General features: G+C 38.5%; 1 protein-coding gene across 1 annotated transcript in view; it reads left to right on the forward strand.

Annotated features, from left to right (window-relative positions):
• SMYD3 (SET and MYND domain containing 3) overlaps positions 1-18,095 on the forward strand; it is a 1,068,189-nt gene that overhangs the window by 1,035,291 nt on the left and 14,803 nt on the right. Inside the window, exon 11 of the mRNA XM_056816053.1 lies at positions 12,114-12,222. Within this exon, the coding sequence (XP_056672031.1) occupies positions 12,114-12,222 (109 nt within the window). The remainder of the gene's footprint in view (positions 1-12,113; positions 12,223-18,095) is intronic.

The following is an 18,095-nucleotide window of genomic DNA, read 5'->3' on the forward strand; positions in this document are numbered from 1 at the left end:
GCACCTACTCTGCATGGTTGTAGGGAAGATTAAATGCAATGTTTATAAAATGCTTAGCATTGTAAAGTCCCTGACACATAACAGGTATTATACAAATTAAAAATACAGCATATAGATATCCCTTGCACCTTTTGACTTTTTCCATCAGGGTTTCAACATATTGCAGGTTAGCATAAGAAATTAAATGAGAATTTTCGAGGAGTTTTGTGGAAGTTTTGTGGAAATGACACACAAAGGCCAGCAAATGAATCAGAAAAGATTTAGAAACTTAGAAATACATACTTAACCTAAAATTTACAATAAGGTACAATAAACACCCTATAAAAGAAGAAAACATTCAGACTTCTTCTCTGGTGAGAAGAGAGGGCCAAAAATTTTTATTCAAATTTTCCAGATTGCAGGGGTTCTAAACACCCCTAACCCTAATGATGTGGAAGGGATTACAATATTAAAATGACTAATTATTCAATAATATATTTTAAATGTCTAAATTTATTGAACAAAATTATTAAATATTACTGCTGATCATTAAAATTATTATTTTTAGAGGATTATATCTCCCAAACACCAATGCCATTCCTTAGATGGGCCTCTGAACAGGACCAACAACCTCACTTATAATTCACTTGCCATTGCTTTGAGGGTAGTCCCCACCTGTGTCATTACTGCACTCCAGAACGCATAACTTCTGCACTTAGGAAGTTAAGCCTAATGTCTTAAGCCAAGGCCTTCCTCCCACAACTTGGGTTCTTTGTCTTGACCTTCAACAAACATGACATACCTAGAATGTGTGTGAATCCTGGGAACTGCATAAAAGCTGATGATTAAATAAGACATTAATCTAACTTCAAGGATCTCATGCATCTCAGAGGAAATGGATGGGAACAGTTTATGGTCATAAGATATTAGATCTGAAATGGATCTTAGAGAACAAATACCAACTCCTCAGTTTTATAGAACAAGAAACTAATTCATAAGAGAAGTAAAATATTTTGCCCAAGGTAATACCACTAGTAAATAATAGAGCCAGGACCCAAATTCAAGATTTTTGCCTTTAAATTTCATGATTCTTTCACCATACCTCAGCTTGAAGCTTGCCAATCAATTCCAATCTTATGATTCATTTGAATTGTTATATAGACAAATTTAAAATTTAATTAAAAATTTTAGAGAACCAACAATTTCACTTAATTTAAAAGGGCACGTTGGTGCTTGAAAAAGAATTTCAAAACCACCAAGCAATTGTTCCTTTAATTTTACAGCAATGATCATTGACTTTTACAGTTTTGCCTTAAACACACTCTTACATATACCATCAAACATTAGATAGATATTGAAAATATTATGAAAATTCCTTATTTATACACATTTTACATTTTTTTTTGTATTCTGCCTCCTTTACATTTCACAACTCTCTGTAGAGAGTATAATATCAAAGGAAAGGTGGCTTCAACACCAGCTAGAGCTGAATTCAAGTCCTGCTTCTGACACATACTAGCTATACAATTTTGAGTAAGTCTCTTAAAATCTTAATGTTTTAGTGTCTAAGCATTCTTGAACTTTTTGGTCTCAAAACCCCTTTATACTCTTAAAAATTATTAAAGACCTCCCAAAGAACTTTTGTTTATATTGGTATATCTATTCATATTTGCCATAGTAGAAGTTTAAATGTCTTACTATTATTATGAAAATAGCTTGGACCTCAAGGACCCACTGAAAAGGTCTTGGGGACACCAAAAGGGGCCTTGGATGACACTTTGAGAACCATCACTTTAGGCAGCCCTCTAAGACCGGAAGGAAATAAGTAAGAAGCAGAAATGCTGAATTGGTAGAGGAAATTTAAGCATTATTGTTTCTACTGAACTGATACAGAAACTCATACAGAGAGATCATACAATGCAACAGGCTCCTGATAGATAGAACCAGGTCTGAAACCCAGCCGTCCTGGCCCCTGGTCCTGTTTTAAGCTCCTACGAGCTGCCCTGTGCTATCATACAGATAGTAATTAAGAAAAGTTTCTTTTTCTTTGTGGCTTTCTGACAAATTTGTTCCGACCCCAAACAAACAACCTACTTGGCTATCTAGGCTATGTTGTAATGTGGAAAAAACATTAGATTTATGGACAGAGAAGCTGAGTTCAGATCTCTTCCATTGATTACTTCTGTGGCCTTATTCAAAAGACTTCAAATTTATGGCTTCATATTTCTCACCTCTAGAATAAGAGAATTGGATTAGATAGGACCTCCGAGGTCCCTTCCCACTTTAGCTCTATGGCCACATGGTAGGAAGGTTACATATATGTCCTGGAAATAGCAGGGAGCAGCATTCATGGGCACAGTAAGAAATAGTTTTCCTTATATTAGCCTCTTGAATAAGCTAATTTTGAGGGGCTTTTTTTTTGGTCCCCACTGAATTTTTGGGAATTTTGTATGGTTTTTCCTTTTAAAAATGTATCATATTACAAATAAAGCTACCACCACAACATAAATAACTTTCCTCCAACAGCTGGTTTGAGTCTAACAGAACTGAAAGAATGTCCGATGTCTCTGTTTGCCTGCCATGCTTCCTTTATCCTAGCCCTGGCCAGGCACAAAGCAAGACAGGGATTCTCCACCCGTGGGCATAAGCAAAAACACTGATGCTCCCAAGGAGTCAGGCTGTGCTCTTTCTTGTGTGTTGGTTTTATTAGTCCCAGTTGTCCATGACTATTTTTGAGATGGATTTCCTCATTAAGGTTAATGATGGATCATTTGAAAGAATTCAGAATGTTTCACTCAGAGAAGACATGGCAGATGTCTTCAAGTTTTCAACAGACTTTCCTTGGGTCACTGGCAAAGTGGAAATAGCTCAGGGGATTGCAATGAGGATCAGAAGAGATAACATAATGTGTTTTGTAAACCTTAAGGCATGATGTGTATAAATGCTAGCAATTATGTAACAAAAAAACAAAAACAAAAAAAACTTCTGTTTGGTCCCAGAGGACAGAACCAGGGTAAAGGAGTAGAAATTGCAAAAGGCAAATTTAGGCTTCACCTCAGGAAAAACTTCTTAACAATTTGAATGATCCAGGAATGAATGGGCTGCCTTGAAAAAAAGAGATGGATTCCTGCTCTGAGGAAGTCTTCAAAAAGGGGCTGACTGGCCACTTGTCAGGGAAATTATAGGCTTTTTTGTTCAGTCATTTCAGTCATATCCAACTCTTCATGACCTCAATTCTGAGGTTTTCTGAGCAAAGATACTAGAGTAGTCAGTCTGCCATTTCCTTCTCCAACTCATTTTACAGATGAAGAAACTGAGTCAAAGAGGATAAAGTGACTTGCCCAGAATCACATAGCTAGTAAGTGTCTGATTATGGATTTGAACTCAGTAAGATGAGTCTTTCTGACCCCAGGCCCCGTGCTCTATCTACTGCACTATCTAGCTGCTTTATATTAGAGGTAGAGAGGGAATTCCTTTGGTGTATGGGTTGGACTAGATGGTCACTGAAGTCCCAACTTTCACTTTCTGTGATTTTTATGAATTTTGTGAACTTCCAAAATCTTTGCCTGAATTTAAAATGACCTAAAAAACCCCCAAACAAACCAGAAAGACTTCACTCCTCTCCTTCCCCAAAATGACTTCTAGACATGTAAAGTAAATTTTTTAAAAATTCAGTGATAGAAGAAAAGCCAAGTTCCTTTTACTGAATGTGTCTAATGGAATCCCATTCCCAAATCCATCCCCAGACATTTCAGTGCCCTGTTTCTAAAGGTACTGCTGTTTTGTTGATATGATTTCAATGAATCTCTACAATATATAATTTGTGGGAAGGGAAGGAGGGGGAAGATTCCTCTTCCTGCCCCATCTTGACAACATAGATATTCTCTGGAGTGAAAAAACATATGTTCTATTGAATCTTAACCTAAGACAGAGAGAAGCAAAAGAGTCTGAATCACAGGTAAAAAAGACAAGACAGTGGGGTCAGGAAGACAAAGAGACAAACTGAATTGAAATCTAACTAGAATCAGGAGATAAAAGATTTGAATCTTAACTCTGAAATTTACTAGTTGTGTGACTTTGGACAGGTCATTTTTCTCCCCATCTCAGTTTATCCATTTGTAAAATGGATATAATAATAATGCAAAAATATAATGATGTTTGTACTAATCTACTTCATGAGATTGTTGTGGGGAAAGTGCACTATAAACTTTAAAGGGGCATCCCAAAAGTCTTAGTGCCATTTATGTTAACTTTACCCCTAAAATGGTCAGAAAAACCAAATCTTTAATCAGATTAGGGATAAATTTTTAAAATTAGGGTGCCACACAGAGTCAAGCACTTAAAAACCACACAGAGCCAAGGGCTCTGGGACTCTGGGAACAGTGTCTCTGAGAGAATGTGCTGCCACAGATATTTCTCCCACAGAGGAACAGAACTTGGGGGTCTTATATAGCTTTTGGGCAAACAAAAGACAAGGAAGAGGGATTGACTAGCTCTACATTGGATACAAGGAAGGGAGGAGCCCAGGGCTTTACTGGCAGGAAGAGGCTGATGTTTTGTACTAGCTGCAAAAAGATGTTTACAGCCAAGGGCTAGACTACTGGGTTAATGTCTATAAATGTTGAAAATAAAACAAGGATGTCTATGGCTTGATTGACTACTAATCTTATCTAAACTGGGATCATTAAGAACCTCAAAGTTCAGTTCAGAGGTAGGGTGGGTCAGGTCCCCCAAAGCAATTCCCTAAAGGGCAAGGGACAAACTTGGAGTTTCTAGAAATAGATTTGACATTTAAAATGGCAAAGAAGTTGATAATTGCTTTGGCTAATATCAGATATCCTACAGTGTCCCTCTTTACTTCCCTGTAGTAAGGGTAATACCTATTCTGGCCACCCACTCAAACAATTTGCTCCAAACCAAAGACCCAGAAGCTTTATGGTCATGGTTAATGCTAATGTCAGGAGGCCTCCTCTTCTGCTGCTGCTGCCTTAGAAACATTTCTTTTCCTATTCCTTTCTCTACTAAGATCCTGGGAGGCAGTTCCAGTTTCATCTCCAGATCCTACAGACATGGGAATGTTATTTCTAACAATGTATTAATTATAACAAAATTCCAGGGCAGCAAAACAAGAGGGGACCCCTGTGAAGTTTTGTTTTGTCTTGTCTTCAGAGTCATGACATCAGAATTTTGTGATACTTTGGAGAAACAAGAAAATAATAGTAAAAGTTGAAAAATATCCTGTGGATGGGAGGAAAGAGAATGTTCAGCACAAAACAGAAATGCAAAGCATTTCTTTCATGGTTCAACCCAAATTGAACAAGAATTCCCTTTACAATATATCTATAAAGTGGTCATCCAGTCTTTGTTTGAAGAGCTCCAGTGAGTGGGATTATAATGAAATTATTTTCCTTTTTAGTATTTTTCCCTAAGTAGTCATTAGCAGATTCCAAATATCTGTCATTTCTAGCTGCTCATTTTCTCTCCCATCCTCATCAGTCAAATAGATTGCTTTTTCAAAGTGTCTCTCTTGCATTCATCCTTTCTCATCCCATTCTCTCACCTATCCTCAGTGGTCACCTCACACCTGGATTGCTGTGATGACTCATTACTAGTCTTCCTACCTACAGTGTCTCCTTCAATTTAACCTAGACCCTGATGTGGTTTAAAATCTTTGAACAATGCCACTTTCATCATGAACGAGTTTAAAACTTATTTTAAAGCGATCTGTGGTTCCTCATTACTTGCTAATAAAGTTCTGACTTCTTAGGCTGACATCCAATACTGCCCACAAATTTGTGTGCCCTGTCTCTCTTTCTGGTCTCATCTCCCAAGCCCCCCAAATGGAGTAACCTTCTGTTCCAGCTAATCTGATGGTCTCCTCATCCCCGAAGATGCTACAGATGTCTCTGCCTTCAAAGCTGTAGTTCACACCATTTGGAATTCTCTCTCCCTTCATCTTTACTAGAAAAAACCCTTACATAACCTTCAAGTCTTCATCAAAGCCACCTCCTTCCTGAAGTGTTGCCCAGTGGTTTAATCTGCAGGCATCCTAATGCTTTCAAATTATAATGTGAGGACTTTTCTTCTTTTTTTAATTGTTGAAATTTATTTTTGATGTTCTGAATTTGACAAAGTAGCAAGCATGAGCATTTTCATACACAAAGAAGCAGAGGAAAAAGGGTTGCACACACAACCACAAATCCCAGTGTAAAATTTGGTCCTTTCGCCCCTCCTTTAAAGTCTGGACTAACTTTACTGTGTTGATGACTGTCCCATATCTGTTTCCTTCTGAACCTCCTATTTTCTTCCATGTCTTTTAAAAATGGTTCATCTATACTCCTTTATTTTTTCTATGACTGTTAGTAATTCTTGCCTCTTCACCCAATTTCTTTCAACTCTGGATATTAAAAACAAACAAAAATAAACCTTATAACCATGAAACATAGTCAAGCAAGACACATCTATAGGTTGGTCTTGTTCAAAAAATGTATCTCAGGAGGCAGCAGGGTGGCTCAGTGGATTGAGAGCCAGGCCTAGAGATGGGAGGTCCTGGGTTCAAATATGACCTCAGGAACCTTCTAGGTGACCCTGGACAAATCATGTCACCCCCATTGCCTATCCCTCACCACTCTTCTGCCTTAGAACCATACATAGTATTGATTCTAAGATGGAAGGTAAGGGTTAAAAAAAAATGTATCTCAGACTATACCTTAGGTGATCATTTCTCTGTAAAGAGGTAGAAAGCACTTTTCAACTTGGACCTCTGGAGTCCTAACTGATCATTGTATTGATGAGAGGTCTTAAGTCTTTGGAATTTGTTTTTCTTTATAATGTTGTAGTTTTAATTAAAATATTCTCTTTATTTCACCTTTCATCAGTTCATGAGTCTTCCCAGATTTCTTAAATCTACCCTTTTTCATAATTTCCTATTTTGTCCTCTTATTTCATTATTTTCATGTATCAGAGTTTGTTCAGCCATCTCCCAATTATTGGGTGCTCCTCCAGTTTCCAGTTTTTTGCTACAAGAAAGATATTATACTATACTATACTATATAATACTGTAAATATTTTTTATACATGAGTCCTTTGCTTATTTCTTTTACCTCTTTGGAACATAAGTCTAACTTGATCAAAGTTGTATGCACAATTCATTTTTTACATTTTTATTGCCATGCAAAGCACACTTCCATATTGGTCATTGTTGTAAGAGCCCACTCAGACATAGCCAAAACCCCAAAATAAACCCAAAGATACATTGATATGAAAGGCATCCCCCAAAATTCTTTCTCTGGAGGTGGATAGCATTCCCCATCATAAGTCTTTCAGGATTGTCCCAGATCACTGCATTGCTGAGAGTAACCAAGTTAAAAAAGACTTTCAAGAGTTCTTTGGACAGCAAGGAGATCAAATCAGTCAATACTTAAAGAAATTAAATGGCATCATTCATTAGCAGGTCAAATACTCAAGCTTAAATGCGTTGCCCACATAGAGAGGAAAGGACTCATTGGAAAAGCCTGAAGGCAAAAGGAGAAGGGAACAGCAGAGGATAATAGTGTTGTGGAAACAAGGAACATGAACTTGGACAGACTTCAAGAGATAGTGGAGGACAGAAAGCCTGGCCCAGGGGATCACAAAGAGTCGGATATGACCAAACCACAAATAGCCCCCTCCTAGAGCACTTTTCCCTCCCAAACAGGGAAGAGCGACTTTAAGGACTCTGAACTTAGAATCAGGGGGCCTGAGGTTTGAGTCCTGGCTCCCCTACTGGCTACTCATTTGACCTTGGACAACTCACTTCCCTCTGAGAAACAGGTTCCTCATGCATAAAATGAGGGTCGATGAGAACTGGGTCAAGTGATCTCTGAGATCCCTTAGAACAGAAATGTAAAACATCCATGAAGCCCAAACCAGATTAAAATATAATTGGGAAATAGCGAGCAAAAAATTTTAAAGGAATATATAAACACTTGTGGCCTAAGTCAATATGTGGCCCACAGTGACCCTTATATATGATGTAGTGAGCCCCATCTCCATTTGGGTTTGATATCTGCCTTAGAACTCTTAAATCTATGATTCTTTCCTGCAAAACCTAACTGCTTTGAACTATTAACTGCCCATATGTATGAATAAATGGTTCTTTTTTTTTTTTTCACTTGGAGAACTGTATTTATAAGGAATTGAGGCCCAAGAGGGGAGAATCAGGAGACCATACTCCCATTCACTTAGCAAATCTAAGATCCATAAATTGGATTTTGGAGTGGTGCATGGGATAGCAAATGTCAATTCCATACCATTCCTGGTTCCCCTAGGGACCCTTCTGGCACAAAGCTGACGTCCCTAACTAGAGAGAAAGTTCCTCAAAGGAAGGTACTATGGGTGGCGCCCTCCTTTTCATCCCTCCAGGTGGGTTTCTCACAACACATGGGAAGTGCTTAGTGTTTGTCAGTGGAGGACTATGTTCCATTTATTCCCAGATGGCACCCACTTTTTTTTATTGAGTTGTCTAGATTGCAGGAGTCTTTAGACATAGTGGTCCCCAAATGAACTGGCCAGCCCTTCTTGGGTGAGGTCTTTCTGTCTCACTTGGATTTTAAATAATTCTGAGACTATGCTGATGAGCTTCTGCTTTCTCCTGAAGGCTGCCACACACAGTAAAGCTGGTGCCTCCTACCCTGGATGATGGGAGAATTTTCCCAGCTGGGGTGGGCTGAACCATTTTCCCCTTGGGCTCATATTCTACCAAGTATCAGTGATTTTTTTTACACCATATGTCAGCTGAGAAACAAACCAGGCCCACTTCAAGGATCAGCAGACCTACCAGAACAGTGAAATTGCTCTGTAAATATTTATATAGAGAACCCTCACTCCCACACTTCCTCCTCTTCCTCCCTTTATTGCTTCCCTCCTTTGCTTTCATTAATCCCTTTGGGAGTAGAGCTGGGGCAGGTGCCTTGTGGATTTTTCTACAACAGCATAATCAGACTTTTTTTTGCCCCCCTCCCCCCTTTTCTTGACATGACATGCAGCCATTTAGCAGAATGATTACTGGTGTAAAATTACTCTTCTGTTTTCAAATTTAATTAGGCTGCATTCATAATAACAAAATAGAACCCCACATCCAAGGACATTTGGTGGTGACTGACTCCTTTTTTTTTTAGAGCATTTCAAGTCTGCAAATGGAGTCCTGTGGCTGCCTTTTGTCTAGAAATTTTAAATTCCTTTATATTCAGGTCAATAATAATCCCTATTTTCTTTGGAAGACGCAAGGGGTGAAAAATCACCATCATAATTATAATAGATTTGTAATGTTTAGTCCATGCTTGTGATTTCATCAGTGTAGGGGAACCCCCATTATGGAAACTGCCTCCATTGGTGAAGATCATCTTGTAATTTAGCTTCTTGAAGAATGAAAGATTAAATGATTTGCTCAGGTTCACAAAGTTACCAGAAGTAGGACCTCAATGGGGTACTTCTTGACTACAAATTGGGCTCTGTTGATCCTCAGCTGGCATTTATATAATGCTTTAAGTTTGCTAAACCCTTTGAATATATTTGAACCTCATGGTAGCCAGCCCTATGAGGTAAGCACTCTAAATACTCTATTATTATTCCCATTTTATGGATGAAGAAGAAACTGAGGTATAGAGAGGGCCCACAACTAGTAAATATAAGAGATGGAATTTGAACCTACGCCTTCCTTACTTCAAGTCTAGAATTCTATTTATCCATAATGTTATTCTGTCTTTTGATAATATTCTAGATTCTTATCTGTTCTTCCTCCTTGGTAGCTTTTGTCTTCTTCTCTTTTTAGTCATTCCATAGCAATTTTTCTTCTATAGACTTGGATGCCTCTGACCCTTGAAGTGATTTCTAGTTTTTTGGAACATAGGGAGAAACTGTTATAAATTTCATATCATGGGAAACCAACCTGAGACTCCAGAATATAACTTGGTTGGTCTAGATGTTAAAATGCATTTGTGTCATTTTATATATTTATATTTAAGGTTATTTTTATTTACTTTCACAAGTTTGTGGCCCCACCTTTGTTCCACCTGTAATGTTTTCACTTCTTTTCTTCCTTTTATCCACATCCTACTTCAAGATACAAAAAGACCTCGCTCAAATTCTACCTCTTCCCTGGAGCCTTTCTAGACCCTTTAAACTAGATGGACTTTTATTCTACCTGAACTGAATACAAATATTATTTAATTCTCAGAACAATTCTGAGATATAGGTGCTATTATTATCCCCATTTGACAATTGAAGAAACCGCAAGAGACCAAGTTAAAGTAACTTGCTCATAGGCAGAGAGCTAGTAGGTATCTGAGACTACAATTGAACTCAGGTTTTCCTGACTCCAGGTCCTGGATTCTATTTGCTTCCTGCCTTTATATCTTTATTCATTGGTCAGTTGGACCTAAATATGTACTTGGTGTGGAAGAGAGAAATTGGAAAAGCCTACAACAAGGCTGGAATAGCTGGGATGCTGAGCTGTCATTCAAAAGGAGAACATTCTGATTTGGAATGTGACCAGGAGAACCAGTTGGAAGAGGGGGTTCAGACCAACTGAAGTCTGAAGTCTTTGGCTTTGAAGACAGAAAAGTCAGACTCTCCCTTGGCTTTTTGAGACTGAAGCCTGAAGGTGGTCTCTTGGCTTGGGGACAGAAGAAAAATGGAGTCCAGCTCTCTCTGATTGACTCTGTTGTGATATAGTGACTGAACTTCCAAACCTATCCACCCATTTCCCCAAATTGAACTATATTCCACCATCCTCCAACCTAAGACTTATTCTAGTATTAGGGAAACCCCAAACCTCTTTCCTTCCATTTCTTATCTTTCCTTTCTTCCCAATAAATCCCTTACTTAATTATAAGAAGAGGAGTATTTTATTTGAGACATTATAAAACTTATCCTGAGTTGTTTTAAAGAAACCAATAGAAGAATCATCAGGAAGGGGGAGGAAAGAAGGGAGAATGGGGAAGGAAGAAAGGAGGAAGGGAAGAAGGAAGAAGATTAACAGCCCTGATCTTTAGTTATCACTACCATACAAATAATCCCTTATTACATTGGGTACTTAAGGTTCTGTGATTTTGTGAACACTCCTCACATTCCATGAGTGTATTGCTTAGCTACTATCCTATGTGGTGTTCCCAATAAGAGTGTATGGAGATAAAGAAGAGAATGTTGTATTTCTTGTATTCTGCTTAGTACTTAGGAGGTTTACTAAATAGCACAGTAATGTTGAAAACCATTCTGAATTCCTCAATTCAAGGTATTTCTCAAAAAAAGTGACTAAAATGGCCATACCCTTTGGCCTAGAAATCCCACTACTGGGCAGAGCCCAAGATGATCAGGGACAGAAACAAAGGTCCAATGTGCACCCAGATATGCAGAACATATTTCTTCATGGTGGCAAACAACTAAACAAAATGAGTACCCCCATTGGGGGATGGCAGAAATAACTAAGAGGTAGGAAATTAATGGAATAATTATTATCCAATAAAAGATGACAAGTATGAGGAATTCAGAGAAACAGAGGAAGATTTGAATGACCTAGAGTAGACAGAAATGAGCAGAATTAAAATAAAAAATATGCAATGTCTACAACACTGTGAATGAGCAGATTACTTAAAGGAGAAGAAGCATTAAGGTCCTTGGAGGCATTTATTGGAGAATGGAATGAAGCTGGAGCTCCAGCTTCAGAGGGCACAGAGGCACTGGAAGCACACGCTGATCCCCCCAGCCCTTTGATGGGTTTGAGCCTCTCCCACCATGGCTCTCTGCATAGCCCCAGTTCTGCACAGCCGGTTCCTGCAATCAGTCTTCCCAGGCACACACAGAAGCTGGCACCCCCAGCTTTTGTAGGTCCCAGTAGTGATAGATTGAGAAGTGATCCCACCTCTGTCACTTCTTTCATACAAAATGCATTCTTGAGTTAGAGTAATAATGTGTTAATTCTCTTATGTACTTTGCTCTCCTCCAGGGCTGAGGCTAATTTTCCTTGCAACTGATTAAAATTCACTGCTAACTTTGTGGTCCCACCCTGATAGCTCTCTGAAGAGGCAATGACTGTGAAGGTGAAAGCTGACAGGATGACATTGTTTGTTGTTCTCTCTGCTGCTTCTGTCTTGCAGGCTCTATTACTCAGGCTTTCATCCCATCAGTGGCGTCCAGGTAATGAGAGTCGGCAAACTACAGCACCACCAAGGCTTGTATCCCCAAGCCCTGGAGACCTTGAAACAGGTGAGCATCCAACAGCTTCTCTTCTTACTTGTCTGACCTCTTCTCCCTTCCCCCCTTTCCCCCCATATACAAACATTGCCTTCCTTCCTTTCTTCTTCTTGCTTTGTTTCATTCCCTTTATCTTTCCTATTCAGAGAACAAAATCTCCTAGCAATAATCCAGGAAAATCAAAATGAGAGAAGTAGGGCAGCCCTAGATGAAAATTATTTATTATAAGTTGTCTTCGGTGTCCCCAATCATAGGACGCAAATTTAAAATGAAAGAATTTTCAAATTAGAAGACTAGGAAACTACTTAACCCAACTCCTTCCTTTTATTGGTTAGGAAATTACTCTGGGAGATGAGATTTAAACCCAAGTCTCTTTACCCCATTCCAGGCAGCTAGATGGCTTAGGCTTGGAGACTTGCCCAGGGTCACACAGCTAGGAAGTGTTTAAGGTCACATTTGAACCCAGGATGTCCTGTCCCCAGGCTTAGTTCTCTATTCATCGAGTCACCTAGCAGTTCCTCTCTTGACCTTATTTCTTTTTACTCACTTTCATATACTGCACTACACTCAGGTAAACAGGACTATTTGCTACTTCCTAGTGCTTTCCCACTTTTACCCTATTTCTTCCTCTTAGAATGTCTTTCACACAACCAGTTCCTACCCTTCTTTCAAGACGCAGCTAAAGTGCTCTCTTGATGCTGTCCCAGATGCCTTCAGCCAGAGCTCTACTCTCCTTCCTCTTTACTCCCTGAGTGGTTTGTACCCTTTACATTTGTTCTTTCATGCTGGACATTGTGGCACATGCCTGTAATGCAATCCTCATTACCACAGAAGCTGAGGCTGGTGGATCCCTTTGAGCTCAGGAGTACCAAACCTATCAGATGTCTGTTCTAAGGCTGGCATCATGGGAGACACTGGCACAGGACCATCTGGCATGGGCATGCCCACATCAAAAAATGTGCTGTGCTCAAAGAACAAAGGCAGAATTGCACTGGCTGAAGAAAAATGTGAGATGCCCAAATTTAGAGATATCTCTATCCCAAATGTACATACGGACTATTTGCACCTATGATAGAGCCTTCCAAACTCACAGATGAGCCACAGTTAGATACCTCTACAAAATGATGTCATTTTGGTCCTATTAGAGTGCAAAGAACCATTTGACACCAGTATGGCGAGCCCTCAAGAGTGAAGGAAAGACCAAGATGACTAAAGTGGGGCAACCAACTCTGGGTTTGAAAGAGAATAAGTCAAATCATCCATGCCAATCAGTAGCGGGATCAATTGTGAAAGCAGCTACTTCCCTTCCAGCCTTGGTGTGGCAGAGAGACACAACCTTATCTGGGATTTTTATGCCTATTTTTGTAATTGTCTCATGTCTCTAACCCGTTTACCCATCATACTAAAGACCACTTCTATTCTTTTCTTCTTTTTCCAAAAACTAGCACAGTGCATTGCTCAAAGTCAGCATGTTATTGAACGAATGGTTGCATGAATGAATGAATGAATGAATGAGTCACCTTATGAACTAGAGATGTTTATTTGACTAGAAATAAAACTGCTGGTTAAATCTCCTATTAGCTTTCAGAAGTTATTCTAGGAGGCCCTAAGGTTAAAAAATATCTCACAAACCATACTCTTTGTCTTTTGAAATTAATGTTCTCCATTGTAGCCTGTAAAGCTTTCACTATTCTTCCTTGTCTTCAAAAATCCATGAAATAATGGAACAAAATAATCTAAAGCAATACTAAGAGTTTCAAAGGCTACGTTTGGGGCAGAAAACAGAAAATGGTCCAGAAATAGAATTTATTACAAATCCAATTAGGTCTGAGCCTGCCCCGGGAACTGAATATACTTAGCCCAGCTCTGATTTGGTTAGACTTCCATTTTTACTGTTCCTGGACTGAAATGTGTTTCATGGCTGACATAGAAAAACCCTGTGTCTCCTCTGAGTGTCTCTTTTCTGATTTCTCTTGTCTCATCTCTAATCTACTTTCCTTTCTTTCTACTTATTTCTTGGAAGGATTTTGTTTGCTTCTAATTTGACTTTGGGGACTTTGAGGGCAATATTCTTCATTTAATTTCTCTTATAAATGGGCCTGCTTTTTCTCTATGAGCTACCAACCAGATAGAGGATCCTAGATCCTGATGCCAAACCTCTCTGCTTTAATGGTGAGAGAGATCGAATGGATCATAGGGATACAATTACCCCCCCATCTTTTTTTAAATTCATCATCCTTGCAAAGGTTGTGACTTGACTACAACAAATTTTTGTGCTCCATTCTATTTTCATTGTTCCTCAAACATTTTACCTTTCTTTGGTATCATTTTGACTTTTCCTATTCCTGGCAACAACATAGTGGGCCAAACACAGATTCCAATTCTCTCAATCTCTGAATTGTTTCTTTCCCTATGATGACAAATAACATCCTCTAGTATGTCTACAGAGAAATCAGAATGGTACTGCCCCTACCCTTATTTTGTTTTCATTGTACAACTAATCTCTGTTTCCCAATCCCTTTTTAATAGGATAAGTTTATGGTGGTAAAATCCCAACTTTTTCATTTTGTGATCTCTTGAAGAGGTTAACACCCATCACCCAGTAGCTATCTGAAACTCTGTTGCTTTAATTACTCTTTTAAGTTCATAAAATCATGAAATTTAGGGGAAAAGGAAAAATGAGATTAGGGTTATGCAGACCAGTATAAAGGATAATTTTAGCTTTGTGACTTGAAATCTAAATAATTGGTCACCAGGGAATATTCCCAAATAATAAAATACCCAAGTCGGCTGGGAATTATGATGATTTTAATTAACATAGAGAGAAGGAATTAAGGAAAAGAGAGAGAGAATTAATTTAAACTGCTCTGGCTAAGGCTGAGCCAGGAAATAGTTAAAGGCCTTGGCCAAAGTGGCTTCCCTGAGCCCAAGGGAAAGGGAGTCAGTCTTATCACTCACCATGAGACCTTCTCCAAGAAAACTGTCTGAGGGAAATCCTCCAGGCTGAGTTCCAGTCCTCCACTGAACTCCTGAACTAAGTTCCAATCTGAACTTTTCATCTTCTTTTATAGACCTTTCACTCTGATGTCTCCTCCTCTAAATTTTCACGTCTACCAATCACAGTAGAAGCTTTCTCCAGGACTGCCCATTCTTTAGTTCTCACCACTCTTTAGTTCTCACCTTCTCTGGTTAGATGATATCTTTTGAGTACTTCACACTTCTTTTTTAAGCTTGCCTTTTGTGAGTTACTTGACCTTTTTGTGATTAATTTAACCTTTATAGGTACTTAACACCTTTTTTGTATTAGATCTAAAAATAGACTTAGCTTAAGTTTTAGCTTCACTATAAGGTATGAGTTAAGTACCTTCATTGTTCAATCAGGAGTTTACAACTTTATCTTCCCCTAAAGTATGTCTAATTAGGGTGGAGTAATTTCCAAGTTCACACCAGTTGTGTCAAACTCAAATAGAAAAAATATCCAACATATATTGCCTTAAAAACCATAAATTAACATTATATTTGTTGCATTGTATTTTTATTTATTTTGTTAAACATTACTCAATTACATTTTAACCTGGTTCAGACTCACAGTGGAATTTTGTGGTCCAGTGGCATTCAAGGTGAGTCTGGCCTTGAATATATAAGCCATAGTTTTTACAGAGTACTACTAAAGAATTGTTTGGAACTCTTCAGAAAGAATTTGGGCTAAAGAGATAAAATATTTGGATTTAGAAGGGATTTTTGTTGTTTAGTCATTTTTTTTTGGTGGGGTGGCATCTGACTCTTTGTGACCCCTTTTGGGCTTTTCTTGGCAAATATACTGGAGTGATTTGCCATTTCTTTCTCCAGCTCATTTTATAGATGAGAAAACTAAGGCAAAGAAACTGAAGCAACTTGCCCCAGATAACACAGCTGATAAGTGTCTAAGGACAGATTTGAACTCAAAAAGAGTCTTCTTGACTCCAGGTCTGGTACTCAATCCATTGTACCACCTAGATGCTCAGGGAAGGGACATTAGGGATCATCTAATTCACTTCACTCTCTTACATATACATAATTTTTAAATGAGTAAACTGAGGCTTAGAGAGGTTATGATTTACTTAATATCATATAAATGTTAAATTCTAGAGACAGGATTTAAACTCAGGTCCTCTAAGTTCCAAATACAGTGAACTTTCTACTAATGGCCTCCCATCCTGGATTAGGATACTTACTTGTTCATTCATTTATTCAATCAATCAGCATAAGCTCAGGACTAGAGATTGTCTTATTTTTGCCATTGAGTCTTGTTGGAAAAAAAAAGGGATTTTATAGAAAAAGTTTGAATGGATTATTTTAAAAATTGGGTTGCCAGGAATTTAATTAATTCCAGAGAGATTTATTAACAATTTATTTACAAGATATAGAAGGAGTAACATTAGAAAATCAGAGAGAGGATAGGGTAAGATATCTAGCCTAAGCACTAAGTATTTTGCTCTGACCCCTGGCTCAAAAATAGGCAGGGGAGTTTAGTCCTTAACTGGAGAGACCTTGGCCTTTGTTGCCAAGGACCAGGGGATGCAGGGACCCTCTCTTGAGAAGATAGGTCTCTCCTGAGGCTAGTCTCTTCAGAAAATCCAGGGAAGGGGTAAGCTACACTACACTACATTTCAGTCCAAAGGGAGAGATTTAAGAACAGTCTCACCAAGTACAGGGTCTCGGGTCCAGTCATCAGATTCTTCACCAGCCTCAAACTCAAACTCAGAACTCCAGAAAAAGTCAAAGTTGAAGTCCCCACAGGAAGTTGTAATTCCCTTTTAAAGACACTTTCTTTTTAATCACTTCCTGTGCCTTCCTCCACTTTCACATCTACCAATTATAGTTGAAGCTTTGCTTAGGACTGCCCAGGGTCAGTTTGATTCTGATTTCTCACCCACTATTGCACATGTGGGTCACTATCCCTCTCAAGTGTGAATGGGTGTTTACACTTTTGATGATTAAATCTAAAAAATGGGCAAGGGAGTTAATTTAATCTTCACAATCAGGGGAGACATTTAATTTAATCTTCACAGTCTTTAGTGTGTAGCACACAATACTAAGCTCATAGGATACAGAGACAAAAATGAAGCAATCTTTGCTGTTTACAACCAGTATGACCATGGCCAAGGACCATCTTATCTTTAAGCCAGTTTTCTCATCTGTAAAATGAAGGGGTTGTAATATATGATCTCGAAGGTTCCTTTCCATTTCTAAATCCTGTGATGAAAAGGTCTCCATGACAACCCAGGGAACGCCTTCTTGATACCCCTGGTACTTTAACTTCTGTTTGGAAAATCATTCACAGAGGATATATATTTCAGACACAGAAAATGAGAATAAGGTTGGGAAGATAATGGCAGGTAGAGCATCTTTTAAATACTAAATAATACTAACTGGAACAGACACATAGGTACAAAGGCAAAACAATCTTTTTGATAATGGGATTAAATTTTCTCACTTTCCAAGCTCCAATGCTATTACTCCCATTTCTGACAGCAGCCATAAGGGAAACAAGTGTGATTTAGTGAAAAAAGCATTAGAGAGGAATCTAAAGACCAGTCTTCTAATCCTAGCTCTGCCACTAACAATTGATGTGATTCTTTAGCAAGTGACTCTGCCTCTCTGGGTCTCAATACTGTTGTCTGCCTGTTGATGGCTAAACTCCCTTCCAGCTCCAATATTCTGTGATTCTGAAGAATACAATAAATTAGTAAGTATTTATAAAATTCCTATTATGTGTCAGGCACAGTTTGAGGTGATGGGGCCACAAGACCAAAAATAAGATGACTCCTGTTTTCAAAGAGCTTACATTCTCTCGGCAGAGATAAAATGAATATTTCATAGAATCATACATCTAGAATTATAAT

The sequence above is a fragment of the Monodelphis domestica genome, chromosome 2, assembly GCF_027887165.1.
Source record: "Monodelphis domestica isolate mMonDom1 chromosome 2, mMonDom1.pri, whole genome shotgun sequence".
Lineage (NCBI taxonomy): Eukaryota > Metazoa > Chordata > Mammalia > Didelphimorphia > Didelphidae > Monodelphis > Monodelphis domestica.